The following is a 17366-nucleotide window of genomic DNA, read 5'->3' as shown; positions in this document are numbered from 1 at the left end:
GTGATATTGATCTTGTTATTCTAGATCCCGTTGTGACCTGGCTGTTAATAAGGTTATTATAGTGCAAAAGTATCATTGATACATTGATGACTAGTTTCAGATGTGAGATATCTATGACTTAAGCATGTATTAGTAGAATTACTGGGCAGTAACTGCCAGCAGAGTAGTCCTTGGTAATCACCAACACTCCAATCCATATCTTTTCCTCTAAATTGTCAGAGACTAACAAGAAGTTGGAGAGAAGCCGAAGGTTCAAGATGAAAGATGAAACAAGAATATCCTATAAGATAAGATAAGAAGTGCATGTCTGATGGGCCCTACAAGTTTTGTGGTTCATATCAACCAGTTATAGAAAAGTCTCTGCTGCTGGCTTCGACCTACTTTAGACAGAACATTGTCAGCTTTCTTGCTTGCTGTTTACTTCTCATGCTCAATACTGATTTGGTGAGCTGTAGGCCATGTTTTTCTTGGAGTTTTGGATTATAAATGCCAATATAAGTCCAGAGCGCTCCATTTGCACATCAGTCAACAGAATAAAAATAGCAGCTTCACAAACCACCTAAATGCATCTTCATCAGGTCGTCTCTGTGCAAAATAGCGGCCCAAGCAAGACGCGTTTGTAAACTAAGACCGGCCCAAATCGTTATTAATTCCACATTGGTGCCATGGGTCAAATGCAGAGATGAGAAAGTATCAGTGCCCCTAACTCATTGAAGCTTATCTACAGTACATAAGTATATATATTTATATATTAATATGCATGCAATCATTACACAAATGAGCAGTTTCAGATAATTATCCCCTCTATTAACAGACAAGAGCAGATTTACACAGCCACATACACGCACACAGTCACACAAACACAGTCACATACACACACAGTCACATACACACACGTACCTGGGGCTGGTTGCAGCTTACATAAAACGTGGTGGAAAGGAGGGACTCAGCCTATCCAGAAAGGCTTCTGAACTCTGCCAGGGGCATATCATGGGACATGATAGAGTGGCATAAAGGGGGGGTATAAGGCATTTCTGGAGGCAGAGTGGCATATAGGGGTTAAAAGACATTTCTAGAGGCAGAGTGGCATAAAGGGAGTTAAAAGCCATATCATGGGGCACTCTGCCTTCAGAAAAGCCTTATGCTCCCCATTTAACACACCCCCCCCGACTTACCACTGCTTCTGACTCCCTGGTGTCCGGTTAGGGCAGTGGGTGGAGGCCAGCGTTCATGAAGTTAAAGGGGCCGGCCTGCACACACTGCGCCGCCCAATAGCTGTGCCTCAACTCTTCGTCCCACCCCTTTTAAGATGTGAAACGAAGTGCTGAGGCACGGCCATTGGGGGGCGCAGTACGTGCACGCCGGCCCCTTATAAGGCGCCTGCGGACGAAGAAGGCAGTTGTTTTGAATGTTGGTTTGCCGGCCCGACGGACCAACCGGCCCATCGGGAAATTTCCCGATGATTATTGGGGAGAGGACCACTCAAATTCACGGTAGGGTCAGAAAGAGAGAAGACTGCACTGACTCTCACAGTCAACCCCTAATCTGCAGTCACTGTGGCAAATATTTGTGGCAAATATTTTGGGTGCGGGAGCGGAGGGAGTGATTGCATGCTACGGAGCGTAGAGCGGGGCCCAAGGAACTGCTTTCTGGTGTCCAATTTTTTCAATATTTAAAAAAATGTTTTTGTTACAAAGATAAGCTGTTGTTTTTTTCCTTTTAAAAAATGTATATTATTGTTACCAGTGTTTCAATTCATACATTTTTGTATTGTTTGCACTTTAATTAAAACTTCCTTTTTGTGGGATGGGGGCTGCCAGAGGAGTAGTCCGCACAGGGCGTCTGAACATTTAAGGCCAGTCCTGCTTACAAGTAATCTGATTAAAAAATATTATCCAGGTGAGACCTGGACTCAACAAACTGATCTGTCAAAATTCCATGTTTGAAAACTGAAATGCGCATGTTCCAGTGCCAAAGAGACATGCCCTGCCCATTTATATGGGGTATTCCTGTACTCGGGGGGTGTTTCTAAATACAAATCACAAGTTGTTTCAGTCATTTTATGTACCCAGGAAAAAAAAATACTGAAATACTGTTTTCAGATAGAATATTTTTTAAGCATATTTTCTATTTATGCAGTGTATTTGTTTCTGAAGTGATTGTATGATATATACATTATTTCTAACATTTTCTTCATGAGATTTATAATATTTTGGGCTGAGGATTAAAATAGACAGAATCTAACCTTCTCAGCATCCATGTGTACTGGATAAAGATGAAATCGGTGCTAGGCAAATAATATAGGAAAGAATCTTATGTCATAGGATTTGGAGTACATCACTACACTAAAAAAAAGAAAGTCATCCTACACGGGACGCCTGAAGCCACAATTTAGTGCCACTAATCGTTTTCAATAATATATGCAGATTACCTAGAACCACACCAGGACAGGCTCTGCCACACCAAGACTGAAACACACATCAGGATGAGCTCTGCCACACCAAGACTCAAACACACACACACACCAGCACAGGGCTCTGCCACACCGACACCCAGACACACACACACACACACACACACACACACACACACACACACACACACCAGGACAGGCTCTGCAACACTGATACCCAGACACACACACACACCAGGAGACAGGCTCTGCCTCCTACTCTGGTCCTTCTACAGCTATAACCCTGTTCCTTTTTCTAACCTAAAAAGGTATCTTATTCATCTATCTTGTTCCCCTTTTGTAGCTTTCCTGATCCTAAGCCCCATGTAGACCTAAGCCCCCTGTATTTTTAGGCTGTGCTCTTTCACAGATAAACATTCATCTGTGGCGGGACGTTAGTAGCACCAAACTGAATTGTCACTGCAGCTCATTGTGTAAAATCAGCTATCATGAAAAAACTAATTGTTGTCCTTGGTGAGTATGTACCAGTATATTTCTTAGGTTGAAAAAATATACACAAATAATAACTGTGCTTTGGCTACATTTAGCTGAAACTGCAGAATAAGTATGTTAAACTATTTTACCAATGGTTATAAGCAGTGGCGTTGCTACAGGGGGGCAAGGGGGGGCAATTGCCCCCCCCAGGTTAATCCTTGCCCCCCCTGTTGCCCCCCTGCCGAATTTGGAATAAAGTCGCAATGCGACTTTAAATCCCTTCTTTTTTTTTATTATTATTATTTTTTTAATACGGAGGAGAGAAAGGGTGCGGCCCGCGTAAGATCGGCAGCCAGGGCAACCGATCTTACGCGGGCCGCACCTCGAGCCCTGCTACTTACCTGTGGGAGGGTCTTCTGTACTGCGTAGAGGAAGCGGAAGCTAGCAGAGAAAGCAGAGGGAGGCCGCGCCCCTCTGCTGAAGTCTGGGAGCGGCATCGAGGAGCTGCAGTGCAGGTAAGGGGTAGGGAGGGTGTTTGAATGAGTATGCGTGATTGAGGGAATGAATCTGTGAATGAATGAGTATATGAATGAATGAATGTGTGTGTGATAGCATGGATGTGTAAGTGCTGGAACCTAGGCATGAGGGGACTGTGATTGCTGTTAGCAATCACACTCCTATCATGCCAAGTCAGCCAGTACATGCTGAAACCTAGCTAGCTGCCCCACTTGTGTATTGATGCTGCCAGCAGTATGGGGTCTGCACATCACTTACAGCCACCCTGTACCAGCATGTACTGGCTGACTTGGCATGATAGGAGTGTGATTGCTAACAGCAATCACAGTCCCATCATGCCTAGGTTCCAGCATTTACTGGTTGGATGTGTAAGTGCTGGAACCTAGGCATGATGGGACTTTGATTGCTGTTAGCAAGCACACTCCTATCATGCCAAGTCAGCCAGTACATGCTGAAACCTAGCTAGCTGCCCCCCTTGTGTATTGATGCTGCCAGCAGTATGGGGTCTGCACATCACTTACAGCCACCCTGTACCAGCATGTACTGACTGACTTGGCATGATAGGAGTATGATTGATAACAGTAATCACAGTCCCATCATGCCTAGGTTCCAGCATTTACTGGTTGGATGTGTAAGTGCTGGAACCTAGGCATGATGGGACTTTGATTGCTGTTAGCAATCACACTCCTATCATGCCAAGTCAGCCAGTACATGCTGAAACCTAGCTAGCTGCCCCCCTTGTGTATTGATGCTGCCAGCAGTATGGGGTCTGCATATAACTTACAGCCACCCTGTACCAGCATGTACTGGCTGACTTGGCATGATAGGAGTGTGATTGCTAACAATCCTGGCACTTAATTTACAGTAGGAATTATTTAATGTATATTTATCCAGAGATAAAATGCCCTCCTGAAGTTGTAGGGACTTCAGGGGACAAAACGTTCAAGGCCCTGAAATCATTTAGTGGAAAAGTTATTTATTGTATTATAATATTTATTTCAAGGATTAGTCGCACTCAATTGTGGCTTCAGGCTTCCCATCTTGAATGATCAAGTATTATTTTAGCCCAATAACAAAAGTATAATTCCATAGCACATTACTTTTGGAAATTATGAATGCCCCCCCAGTTTGACTGTGGTATCTTGTGTGCCCCCCCTATGTATTGTTTCTAGAGTCTCCACTGGTTATAAGAGCATCACAAAAAAAAGAGTTGCTTCACATATGACTGATACATAGTAAACATTGTAAATAAGGTGAAAAAAGTCCGTCAAGTTCAACCCTTCTAGGTAACCTTCCTACTCTTGATCTAAAAAAAGGCAAAAACCCCTAATTAAGTTACTTTGAAAATTTTCTCCTTGACTCAAAAAGGCAAACAGATTTCTCGTCTATGAATTCCCTGCTCTTCCAGTCTCATAGGGTGACCATTTGTTCTGGTTCACTAGAGAGTGGTGGTATTTGCATGTGTGATCTCCAAATCACTAGACACTGATTATGTCTATGTCCAATGCTGTTACTAAAAGGGCTAACATTCAGCCTTATTTAACTGGATTAGTATTCTTTGTATTACTGCATACCACCCTAGTGTCTCTTTTTAGGAAGGACAATCCTGTCTTTCTTTCCTCCCCCGGATCCCAGAATGTTTGCTGGATATGAGAGTGTCACAGTGTTCTCCAGCTCAGTGGTGTATACAGGCCTAAGCCAACAAGGTCTAGAGAGCAGCTCTTGGTAGGCGGCACCCACATAACCAAGGGTATATTGCTCTCCATGCTCCATGCACCGGTTGGGAGATGAGAGCTCACTTGTCACCTGTCTTTATACACTATGGAGCACTGTGCCTAGCGGGCATAGCCTTTACCCATGTGCACATCAAAGTGGACGTTGGTAGATCTTGGGTATCATTTGTAAGGAAGTCTTACTTTACCAAGAGGGTGGTAGATAAATGGGACACGGTTTTGTGTTGTGTTTTGTTTTTTAGGGGAACACAAACTGAGCGAAGCTGAAGGTACAGAACAAGAGAGGAACATATCTCAAATCATAGTACATGAAAACTATATTGGGAAAAGCTTAAATTATGACAATGATATAGCTCTACTTAAAATGGATCATCCAGTTAATTATACAGACTATGTGGTTTCATTATGTTTGCCTGAAAGATGGTTTGCTGTACAAGAGCTGATGTCCATCAGGTATTCAACAGTCACTGGATGGGGTCGCCTGTTAGAGGGTGGGGTAACCCCTGACATATTGCACAAAGTACAGCTGCCCAGAGTGAAGACACAAGATTGTATCCAGCAGACTAATATAAATATTACAAGAAAGATGTTTTGTACAGGCTTCACCGATGGTTCCAAGGATGCGTGTAAAGGTAACAGTGGAGGGCCACACGCCACAAAGTATAAGGATACATTTTTCCTCACTGGTATTGTCAGCTGGGGACTAGGATGTGCAAGCAAGGACAAATATGGTGTTTACACCAGAGTGTCCATGTATATTGACTGGTTACAGGATCATATGAATGAAACAAGTTATTCAGAACCAAGAACTACCATACAACCATTGAATTCCAATAGAAATTAATTTTCTTATAACCCCAAAGTCATTATTATCCCAATGAAAAAAGTGTACATTAAAAATAAATGTATACTCATATTGAGTCTTTGCTATAATGAAATATAGCAAACCAAGTATATCAACCAAGTATTTAAATGTGCCTTCAACCATATGGTGATCCGTTAACCAAGTTTAATAAAAGGCTAAACTTCTTTCTGTGGAACGTGTTGTGTTTCTGTTACACACAGGAGCTTGCATGTGCAAACAGTCATCTGCGTCAGATGAGGAATAAGCCGACAATCAGCAACTCTCACAAAAAAATGGAGTTGGGGTTAGTGTAGGTGCTGTTTACCATGGTAATATATATATATATATATATATATATATATATATATACATCATGAAGGTCATATTACCTGTAATCTAAAAGTGGGTGCAAATAACGAACATGTCAGGATCATGTACAGGGCCAGAGCAAAGCGGCCCTCAAACATTACCGGGACATGTTACACACTAGATCTGACATAAATAGAGAAACATAACGGGTGGGACACAACTTATAAAAGAAACGGAAGCTGAAACAAAGAGCAGGGCTAGAATCAAAGAATCAGAAGATCAGGACAGAGCATAAAGAAAATCCAGGAATGGATTGTAGCAAAACAGGGAAAAACCAGAGATATGCATCTCCGCACCCTGGATGGGGCATGACACTCCCCCAGAACAGATCCAGATGGCCTGGAAAGTTCTAAAATACGCCTATGCCAATAGTAGATAGATAGATAGATAGATAGATAGATAGGGTAACCAATTTATGTCTGGGCAGAACTGTCCCACCAAGAAACTGGGAAGTTTCCCGGCCGGCCTGTCTGTAGTCTGGCAGACCAACATTCAGAGCGGCCATCGTGTGGCCACAAGGTTCAAAGCGGCATTAAGAATGCCTCCGCCAGCCACCTACTAAATTTTGGAGGGGTCGGCATGCACACACCGTGCCGCCCAGTAGCAGTGTGTCAGTGAGGCTATTTGTCCCACTCCTTTCAAGATGTGAGGATTGTTACATAGGAGGAGAACAGGAAAAAAAAGGAAAAGTGAAAGTATTCCAAAAATGAGGAACCCATAGTCAAGGGAGGTGGAGGAAGAATTGCCTAGGGACATCATTAAAAAATAAATAATTCAAAAGGTGGTTGGCTGGGTTATGGCATTACAAAATAAATATAAATGGGGTGGTTGGCTGGCTGGCTGGCTGGCTAAATACAAAAGGGGTGGGGCATCAATACACAAGGGAGGGGGGTTGGCTGGTAGGCATCACATAAATCAATACTAAGAGGGGTATAAATGGGGGCATCACATAAATCAATACACAAGGGTGGGTGGGTGGTGTTTACACAAAAGGGAGGCCTGGCTGGGGCAAAATTATAAAAGGGGGGTTAATGATAAAGCAGTGTAGAAAATAAATTTTTTAATGCTTCGTTATTGCTTGGCCTGTCCTGGTGTGTTTGTGTTTGGGTGTCAGTGTGGCAGAGCCTGTCCTGGCATGTTTGGGTGTTGGTGTGGCAGAGTGTGTGTGTTTCGGTGTCGGTGTGGCAAAGTCTGTCCTGGTGTGTGTGTTTGGGTATCAGTGTGGCAGAGCTGGTCCTGCGTGTGTTTTTGTGTGTCGGTGTGGCATTGCCTGCCCTGGTGTGTGGGTGTCAGTGTGGCAGAGCCTGTCCAGGTGCATGTGTTTGGGCGTGGCAGAGGCTGTCCTGAAGTGTGTGTTTACGTGTTGATGTGGTGGAGCCTGAAGTGGTGTGTGTTTTTGTGTGTCGGTGTGGCAGAGCCTGTCCTGGTGTGTGGTTGTCGGTGTGGCAGAGCCTGTCCTGGTGTGTGTTTCCGGGTATCGGTGTGGCAGAGCCTGCCCTGGTATGTGTGTGTGTCTGGGTGTCAGTATGGCAGAGCCTGTCCTGGTGTGTGGGTGTGTGTGTGTGTCTGGGTGTCAGTATGGCAGAGCCTGTCCTGGTCTGTGTGTTTGGGTCTTGGTGTAGCAGAGTCCGTCCTGGTATGTGTGTCTGGGTGTCGGTGTGGCAGAGCCTGTCCTGGTGTGTGTGTTTGTGTCTTGGTGTGGCAGAGCCTGTCCTGGTGTGGTTTCTAAGCCCAGAAATCAGTAAGAGGAAAAGTAAAGGTTCTGTGTTATTTCATATACTTTTTTGTATATATTATTGAAAAGGATTAGTGGCAGTAAATTGTGGCTTCAGGCGTCCCGTGTAGGATGACTTTTTTTAGTGTAGTGATGTTCTCGCAATCCCATGACATAAGATTTTATCCTATATTATCTGCCTAGCACCGATGTCATCTTTATCCAGTACATATAGATGCTGAGGAGTTTAGATTCTGTCTATTTTAATCCTCAGCCCAAAAGATTCTAAGACGTTTTTTTTTGTCATGGACAAAATGTTAGAAATACTGTATATATCATTCAATCACTTCATAAACACATACCAAATACACTGCATATATAGTTTGAAGAACATATGCTTGAAATAATTTCTTTATCATTTGCCAATTTAATGAAAAATGTCTCCCGGATTTCATTTTAAAAATCTGGTCACCTCATTGTACATTGTATTTTGGTATAGAATAGTACAAAGATATAATTTTAATTGGAGAATAAACATCCAAGAATTAGTATCTGTTATTTGGGAAGGCCTGTGAGACTTACCGTATTTGCTCGATTTTAAGACAAGGTTTTTTCCAGAACAAATGCTCTGAAAAAGACCCCTCGTCTTATAATCGGAGTCGTCTTATAATCAGACCTCAACTAGGTCTGACTATGAGACTAAGATCCAGATCCTCCGCAGCGATACAGGGGACCTGGATCCTCCTGTCTCCCCACTCCACTTACTGGTACTTCTGAGTCCCCGGTGCTTAGTCCGGGCAGCATGTAGAGCTCTACGCGATTCGCGTAGAGCACTACACGCTGCCCGGACTAAGCACCAGGCAGCGCGTAGAGCTCTACGTGATTCGCGTACACAACCTCCGCTGCAGCCGGGAGGAGGTGCAGTTAGCGGCGGGGGTTGTCTGCGTCCATCGAGAAGACCTTCCCCGGCTGTCAGAGTTCCCCGTGATCTCTGACAGCCGGGGAAGGTCTGCACGATGGACGCAGACAACCCCCGCCACTAAGCGCACCTCCTCCCGCCTGCAGGGGAAGTTGTGTACGCGAATCGCATAGAGCTCTACACGCTGCCCGGACTACGCACCGGGGACTCAGAAGCTCCGGTAAGTTTGGAGGAGGGGGGGTGTTAAATGGGGGGCATAAGTCATTTCTGGAGGAAGAGTGCTCTGTGAAATGCCTTATAGCTCCCTATATGCCACTCTGCCCCATAATATGCCCTTTAACCCCCTAACTGCCAGAATGGCATATAGGGGTATAAGGCAATTTTGGAAGCAGAGTGGCACATAGGGGGTAAAAAGGCATATCATGGGGCACAGTGGCATTTAGAGGGTTAAAAGGCATATCATGGGGCACAGTGGCATATAGGGGGTATAAGGCATTTCTGGGGCAGAATGGCAAGCCAGGGGGCAGATGTGCGTAACTGGGGGGGGGCAGGTTGAAAAAAAAAGGAAATAAAAACAAAATATTTTTCTCAATTATAGCTTTTATTAAAAAAAAATTGTTCACATAGTTTACACGAATTAACATTTACTGGTAAAACTTTTTTCCTATAGGGTCGTCTTATATTGAAGCTTTTTCTGTTTTTCATAAACTAATATTCAGATTTGAATCTTCTTTTGAGTCTTATAATCAGGGTCGTCTTACAATTGAGCAAATACGGTATATAGCAAATTAAATTTCAGCTGCATATGATGTATATTAAAACACTTGGAATTTTCTTTCTGCTTGGCTGGATTGGGACATACGCTACCCAAAAGTTTTATAAATTACCCTTAAACCTTAAAGTATGAAAATGCAGCATTGGAAATAAAGTGTATCAAAATTATCTTGTTTGTTTCATTTTCTACCCTTTTGTTATCAACCTCTGATTGTCTGAAACCCAAGGAAGAAATCTCATTGAGGCATTCATAATGAATACACAAGATAACAAGATAGACAAATCTATCCAAAATAGAGACCTTATGGCTTTAATTTGTGTTTTTGTCACATGCTCTATATGCACTCTGTTCTGAGTGGAACCTGTCCTGTGAAACCGCTGTATGGTCTTGCCCACCATGCTGAAGCTCAGTTTCAGGGTCTTGGTAATCTTCTTATAGCCTAGGCCATCTTTATGTAGAGCAACAATTCTTTTTTTCAGATCCTCAGAGTTCTTTGCCATGAGGTGCCATGTTGAACTTCCAGTGACCAGTATGAGAGAGTGTGAGAGCGATAACACCACATTTAACACACCTACTCCCCATTCAACACGCACACCAGCGAGTCACATGACACCAGGGAGAAGAAATGGCTAATTGGGCCCAATTTGGACATTTCCACTTAAGGGAGGACTCTTAAGTGGAAAGAGGAAAACCAAATTTACACTGTTATACAGGCTGTACACTCACTACTTTACATTGTAGCAGAGTGTAATTTCTTCAGTGTTATCACATGAAAAGATATAATAAAATATTTACAAAAATGTGAGGGGTGTAATCACTTATATATATATATATATATATATATATATATATATATATGAATGCAAAATACAGTTAGTCCAATAAAAAAGGTATTACAAGATTCTGCAACATCCTGTTATTCTGCATTTTTAAATTTTTAAGGCTAGTTAGGGGGGGCTTGTGGGGGTGGAGCCAGGGCGCGGCAAAATTATGTTTTGGCTAGGTGGCAAAAATACTTGCACCAGCCCTGTGTGTATATATATATATATATATATATATATATATATATATACAGTATATATACTCTCACTGGCTACTTTATGACACACCTATTAGTACACCTATTTAATTGCTGATCTACTGAGATTTTCACGGACCATCTCTAGGGTTTACAGAGAATGGTCCGAAAAAGGGAAAAAAATATCCAATGAGTGGCACTTGTGTAGACGAAAATGCCTTTGTGATTTTAGAGGTCAGCGGAGAATGGGCAGTAACCACTAGTTACAATCAAGGTATGCAGAATACCATCGCTAAATGCACCACGCGTCGAACCTTGAAACAGAGGGGCTACAGCAGCAGAAGACCATACCAGGTGCCACTCCTGTCTGCTAAGAACAGGAAAATGAGACTACAATTTGCACAGGCTCACCAAAATCGCACAATCGAACACTGGAAGAACGATGCCTGGTCTGATGGTCTCAACCACAGATGCAACATTCAGACTTTGGCGTAAACAACATGAAAGCATGGGCGTAGGAACCGGGGGGACAGATCCCCCCCAGTAACTCATGCGGGGGGGGGGGGACTGATAATGAAAAAATCCCCCCGGGATGTGTTAACCCCTCCCTCAATAGAAACACCGCAAATGCGGCCCGCAAGATCGGCAGCCAGGGCAACCGATCTTACGCGGTCCGCACCTCGAGCCCTGCTACAACAAGAGCCTTGCTACTTACCTGTGGGAGGGTCTTCTGTACTGCAGAGGAAGCGGAATCCAGCAGAGATCACGTGACATCACATCCTGCTTCCTCTGTGCACTACCAGAGAATGCAGAGGGAGGCCGCGCCCCCTGCTGAAGTCTGTGAGCGGCATCGAGGAGCTGCAGTGCAGGTAAGGGGGTGGGGAGGGTCTTTGAATCAGTATGCGTGATTGAGGGAATGAATCTGTGAATGAATGAGTATATGAATGAATGAGTGTGTGTGTGATAGCATGGATGTGTAAGTGCTGGAACCTAGGCATGATGGGACTGTGATTGCTGTTAGCAATCACACTCCTATCATGCCAAGTCAGCCAGTACATGCTGAAACCTAGCTAGCTGCCCCCCTTGTGTATTGATGCTGCCAGCAATATGGGCACATCACTTACAGCCACCCTGTACCAGCATGTACTGGCTGCCTGAGTATGATAGGAGTGTGATAGTGTGATAGTAGTCACAAAACTTTCTAGGCCCAGAAATCAGTAAGAGGAAAAGTAAAGGTTTTGTGTCATTTACTTTATTTTAATCTGTATATTTTATTAAAGGCCATATTTTCTCACAGTGAAAAATGAGTGCGGCCCGCGCACGTATACAATTCTGATGAAGTGGCCCACTGCAGAAAAAACTTGGACACCCCTGGGGTAGACAGTGAGAAGGGGTGGGTAGGGAGAGGGTAGCTAGTGAGAAGGGGGGATAGGGAGAGGGTATCTAGTGAGAAGGGGGGGTAGGGAGAAGGTAGCTAGTGAGAAAGGGGGTAGGGAGAGGGTAGCTAGTGAGAAGGGGGGTAGGGAGAGGGTAGCTGGTGAGAAGGGGGGTAGGGAGAGGGTAGCCAGTGAGAAGGGGGTGATAAGGAGAGGGTAGCTAGTGAGAAGGGGGGTAGGGAGAGGGTAGATAGTATGAGAAGGGAGGGTAGGGAGGGGGTAGATAATGTGAGAAGGGAGGGTAGGGAGGGGGTAGAAAGTAAAAAAGTGTGAGAGGGGGGGAGAGGGGGTAGATAGTGTGAGAAGGGGGAGAGGGGGTAGATAGTGTGAGAGATGGGGTGAAAGTGGGGATCTGATGGGGGAAAATGCTGTCCCCCCAGATTTTTAGGGGTTCCTACGCCCATGCATGAAAGCATGGATCCATCCTGTCTTGTATGGTTCAGGCTGGTGGTAGTGCCATGAAGAAAAAAAGGCAATATATAACAGTGTATATATATATATATATATATATATATATATATATATATACTGTAAATTTGGTACAATTTCTTGGGTGTGGCTATGCAGACACTTAAAAAAGTAGGCTATAATTCCGTACACGTTTATATACACACTAGCTAGTCCTTAGCAATACACATTCAAGAAAATAAACTATATCCAGGGCATTCTAAAGTCATCACAAGTACACACCTTTTTGATGCTTTTCTATTTATTGGCTTACTAATCTATACAATCAAGTCTGCTCATCGCTGACATGTTATTCTCTCTTGTTAAGGAGATGGCCCAGATTTGATGGATTCTTCTATTTCTGGAGCACCCTAAAATTAATGGGTCTTCTTGCCAGCTTTGCTGAGTTTTTCGGCTAATTTTGGCCAGATTTTTTTAGCGGCCTTCATCTTCAGAGATTTTGATGCAGGTTTCTTCTCGTTGTTGATGTGTTTAAAGATCCACTCGAGGTAGAACTGGGTCGAGGTGTAGATGCCAGGGTTTTGCTTCTGGCCACAGCCGGAGCCCCAGCTGGTTACACCAACCACAGTGTAAAACTTGGCTTTGTGTTTTTTGCACATCAAAGGTCCACCACTGTCACCCTGCGTGATTCAAAGCAAATAAAACATTCCTTAATAAAGACTTCAAATAATTACCATTTCCCCAGCTGTTCCTCGGCACAGTTTTATAAAAGAAGTACTGCCTAGGAGGAAAACTGGCTTACCTGGCAGCTATCGATGCCTCCCTGTTCATATCCAGCACAGAGGTTGTAGTTACCCAAAGCTCCGTTATACCAGGTTGGGCGGTTGCAGCGTTCCACTGGAATCAGGTTCACAGGAGCTTCCTGGAGGATGTCTGATGCTTCAGTCGCTGAAGAGAAAAAAAGAGTTATTTAATGCAGAGCTGGCCTCAGAAATCTTTGGACCAATAGAAACCTACAAATGGACAAAATCTACGGATAAAGCTATGCTTACATCCTTCTTCAAGGACACCCCAGCCTGCGATGTAGCAGTCGTCCATTTTACTCAGAATCGCCTGTTTGGCAGGGAGACACGCTGGCTGAGTGTAGTCGTCAAATATGATGGGCTTGTTCAGCTTAAGCAAAGCGATGTCGTTGCTTTCCGTTTCAGGATCGTATTTCTCATGCTGAATCTTTTCTTTTATAGTTCGGATCTGAACCTTTGCCCCAATCTGTGATAGTTGGTTGGCGCCAAACACAAGTCTCCAGGAAAAATATTCACTGAATAAACCAAGGTAAATTTTATTAGTTATCTTACTTTATCAAGCATTAATAAACACCATATTAACCAGAACACATGCTGTGTTTGTTTATGTTATAAAGGAACGAGCCCCCACATAAAGTCAGGGGTTTGACTTTCCCCCAAAATAGTTGTGTATATATTTTGCATGCATATATATTCAGGAAATAAGCATATCCACGGTTTCTCCTAAAGAATAGATGACTAGGTTTCTGATTATGGGATTTATGTTAAATGTTTCTATTAAAAGATTCCAGTTAGTTGTAATGTAATATGCACTGGCCACTGTCTCCTAAACCATTCTAATTCTGCATTTTCTGCCATAAAACAATTAAGTTACTTACTTGCTGAGATTCTTAAAACAATGGGCAGCTGTCAGAACCCACAAAGGATTCAGGACGACACCTCCGCATAAATGAAAATACTCTTTGTCGATTTCCTCCTGGATACTCACTGTCCAGGGCCAGTTACCGGGCTCCGCATCCTTTCCCCCAACCACGCGGGAGCCACGGAAATCCTGCACTAGGGGTCTGTTTCCACAGACTGAAACGGAAATGACAAAACATTTGAGAAACAGGAGATTTTGGTTTAAAGTAAAATAACACACAAAAAATAAACGTATGTTAAAGCTACTCCATTATATTTTCAAAGAATAAAGTAAGATTGAGTTTATTGGTATTAACGGAATATGAATAATCCAGGATACACAGTTTATTAAATATGTGAGATTTAAATCTACTTGACAGTTAGGCAACAACCTGTTTAAATTAGTACAAAGGATGGAAGGTGGGTTAAACAGTTAATTATAATAGAATACGCTATAAAACTATAACACATCCATAAATTGCAATGTTAATGGTAACAATCTCTGCCTTATATTTTCCTTAAAGCTTCTGATGCCAAATTCTCTGTAATAAACTCACCTCCATCTTCAGAGCTCTCAGAAACAATGAAAAGAGCCCAAATAATAAATCCAATTAGGAACAGCTTCATGGTTAGTGCTGTGCACTAAAAAGCTGTCATCTTATGCACACACTGTACAGAATATGTGTACCTGTGTGTATTATGACATTGTCAAGGCAGAATCCTCTACGAGATCACAAAATGAATCTCAGCCAATCACAGACACACATTAAGGATCAATGCAAGAAAAAAATAGATACATCACATACAAGTACAAAACTGCATAATATTAATAAATTAAAAATACATTTGCTTCTTCTCTATCATATTCAATAAAAAATAGTAATTTGCTGCTTTCATAATACAAATAGTGATCATTAAATGCAATTAAAGGAACACATTCAAACTAGCACCCTGTGTTTGTTTATTCTATTTACCCTTAATAAAATATATAAGTATTGAGCAATAGAACACGGATCATGCAAGTTTGGGTTCACAGGAATGTTCCTGTTTTTAAAGGAAAAGCAAATTTTGTCCATTAAAATAACATGAAATGGATCCGAAATACAGCGCAGACGCTGTTAATGTTGTAAATGTTCATTGTAGCTGGAAACAGCAGATTTGTAATGAAATATCTTCATAGGCGTACAGAGGCCATTTATCACTCCCATCACTACTGTGTTGCAATGGCTAATTGATCGTTAGACAACCTTTTTGCAATCAAGTTACAACTAGAAATTTTTCTAACAGCTAAGTACACTGTGTGAAAGATTTAGTGTGTGTGTGTATATATATATATATATATATATATATTTATTTATTTATAGATATATTTATATATACATACACGTACTCATACACAGATATTCACACTCCCTTGCACTGAGCCTAACAATGGGGCAAATGGGGCAGTTGCTCCGGAGCCCTGGCGGTTGGGGCCCCACCTGCTGCAGTGTAGTTGAAGCATCTGTCCAGTACTTGGGTGGGTGAGGTGAGGGTGTAGATGGAGACTCACTTGATGTATGGGGTTCCTCTTCCAGCAGGGGTATTTGCCAAGACACAGACTCCATTAGAGGCATCAGAGATGGCAGAGTCAGTTTCCAACTTCCTGTCATGTGACAGGATCTACCAGTAAGAAGCTCCTTCAGCTGTCACATGCTGCAGTCAAAATGGAAGAAGTTAAAATGGAGGCTTCATGGTTCTGCATGTAAGGAAATGGCAAGGATCAGGGTAACTGTGGGAGGATCCCCAGCCATTAACCTGCCGCTACAGGAAGAGATGCTCTGCAGGTAAGAGCTGTCAGTGTGTATACTGCTGTGTGTGTGAATATATGTGGGGATATCTCTGTATGGATGCACATGGTTGTTCTATTCTGCATGTATGTATGTCTGTCTGTGTGTGTGCATGTATGTCTTAGTGTGCATGTATGTTTCTGTGTGTACATGTATGTCTGTGTGTGGACATGAATATCTATGTGTTTGTGTGCATGGATGTCATGTATGTACTTATATATGAGCTCATGCAGTAGCTCTTCATGGAATTTTGTAGAATAAAAACTTGCTTTTCATGATAGCCCTTCTGGCTTTGTGGCCCCTTCTGGTCCTCATGGATATGTTTCATGGGGATGATCCTGTCTGTAGGTTTTTAATACCAAAAGGTAAAAAAATAATAACCACCAGGTAGTGAATGAGTGAAAAATAAAATAGAATAAAGTTACTTCCGTGGTACTGCAGCAACCCAGACAACACTCCTCTCAGTGTTCAACAGAAAAAGACACAGGTATAGGGGCGCATCTACATGTAGGGAAGAAAGTAAAAAATAATAGTGCAATATATCAAACCAATAATGATAAAGTGCGGATGTGTAGTGAATGCACCCACAAAATACCGATGATATACAGGCTCTTCCAAATAAAATATTCTTTATTTCTTCTATTTCTAAAATAGGTATAAAAAGAGAAAAAAAGCCAATGGTGCAGAATCCTCCTGTTGTAGTATAAGGAATTTGGAATACAATTACAGGATAGTAGATTTTGCCAGGCACTTCAGCTAGTAAAAATCCGGGGATTGTCCATAAAGCAACACTGCTTAAGTTGAATGATTTTCGGGTACTTATTATTTTTCTACCTTTTGGTTTTACAGAGTAATGCATGTCTACATGTTTATAAGTTGTTTCCAGTTCATGTTTTTTCAGTAACAAAAATTAGTGAATGTTTTTGTTAATTAACATATGCCTTTAAGTATGTCATTGGGCTATTCATTGGCTGCATGTTCTGTGTAATCATTATTTTCATATGAGAAATAGAGAGCCTGTTTACCATTTTAATAAAATGATGTAACATTTATGTTCCTAAGTACCTCTAGTGTATATTTTACTTTCTCTTCATAATGATTTGTATTCTAAGACAATGCTAAGGATTTCATTATTTATAGCACACAATACATCTACTAGTAAACTATTGTCACTTCGCCTGTAAGCGTCACAGATGAAAAATATACAAACTTTCT

The 17366-nt window shown here is 42.3% G+C and overlaps 1 protein-coding gene and 1 pseudogene across 1 annotated transcript; one reads left to right on the top strand and one right to left on the bottom strand.

Moving 5' to 3' along the window:
- Nucleotides 1-6050, top strand: part of LOC128473766 (coagulation factor VII-like) — a 45353-nt pseudogene extending 39303 nt beyond the window's left edge.
- A 6985-nt stretch (nt 6051-13035) lies between these two features.
- Nucleotides 13036-14984, bottom strand: LOC128473765 (acrosin-like). The gene is made up of 5 exons (XM_053456004.1): nt 14880-14984; nt 14301-14499; nt 13672-13937; nt 13422-13567; nt 13036-13299 (listed from the first exon to the last, which is right to left on the bottom strand). Exons 1-5 carry the CDS (start codon nt 14947-14949, stop codon nt 13036-13038), a joined length of 945 nt encoding a protein of 314 aa, XP_053311979.1. The 5' UTR covers nt 14950-14984.
- Nucleotides 14985-17366: the final 2382 nt, after the last annotated feature.

This window comes from Spea bombifrons, chromosome 2 (genome assembly GCF_027358695.1).
Source record: "Spea bombifrons isolate aSpeBom1 chromosome 2, aSpeBom1.2.pri, whole genome shotgun sequence".
In the NCBI taxonomy this organism is placed as follows: domain Eukaryota; kingdom Metazoa; phylum Chordata; class Amphibia; order Anura; family Pelobatidae; genus Spea; species Spea bombifrons.
This window is presented reverse-complemented; position numbering and strand designations above follow the sequence as displayed.

Coding starts and splice junctions, on each gene's coding strand:
- LOC128473765 (XM_053456004.1), bottom strand. CDS start 14,949: ATGAAGCTGTTCCTAATTGGATTTATTATTTGGGCTCTTTTCATTGTT. Junction 13,568..13,671: donor GGGTGTCCTTGAAGAAGGAT/GTAAGCATAGCT, acceptor TTTTCTCTTCAG/CGACTGAAGCATCAGACATC. Junction 13,300..13,421: donor GAGGCATCGATAGCTGCCAG/GTAAGCCAGTTT, acceptor TGAATCACGCAG/GGTGACAGTGGTGGACCTTT.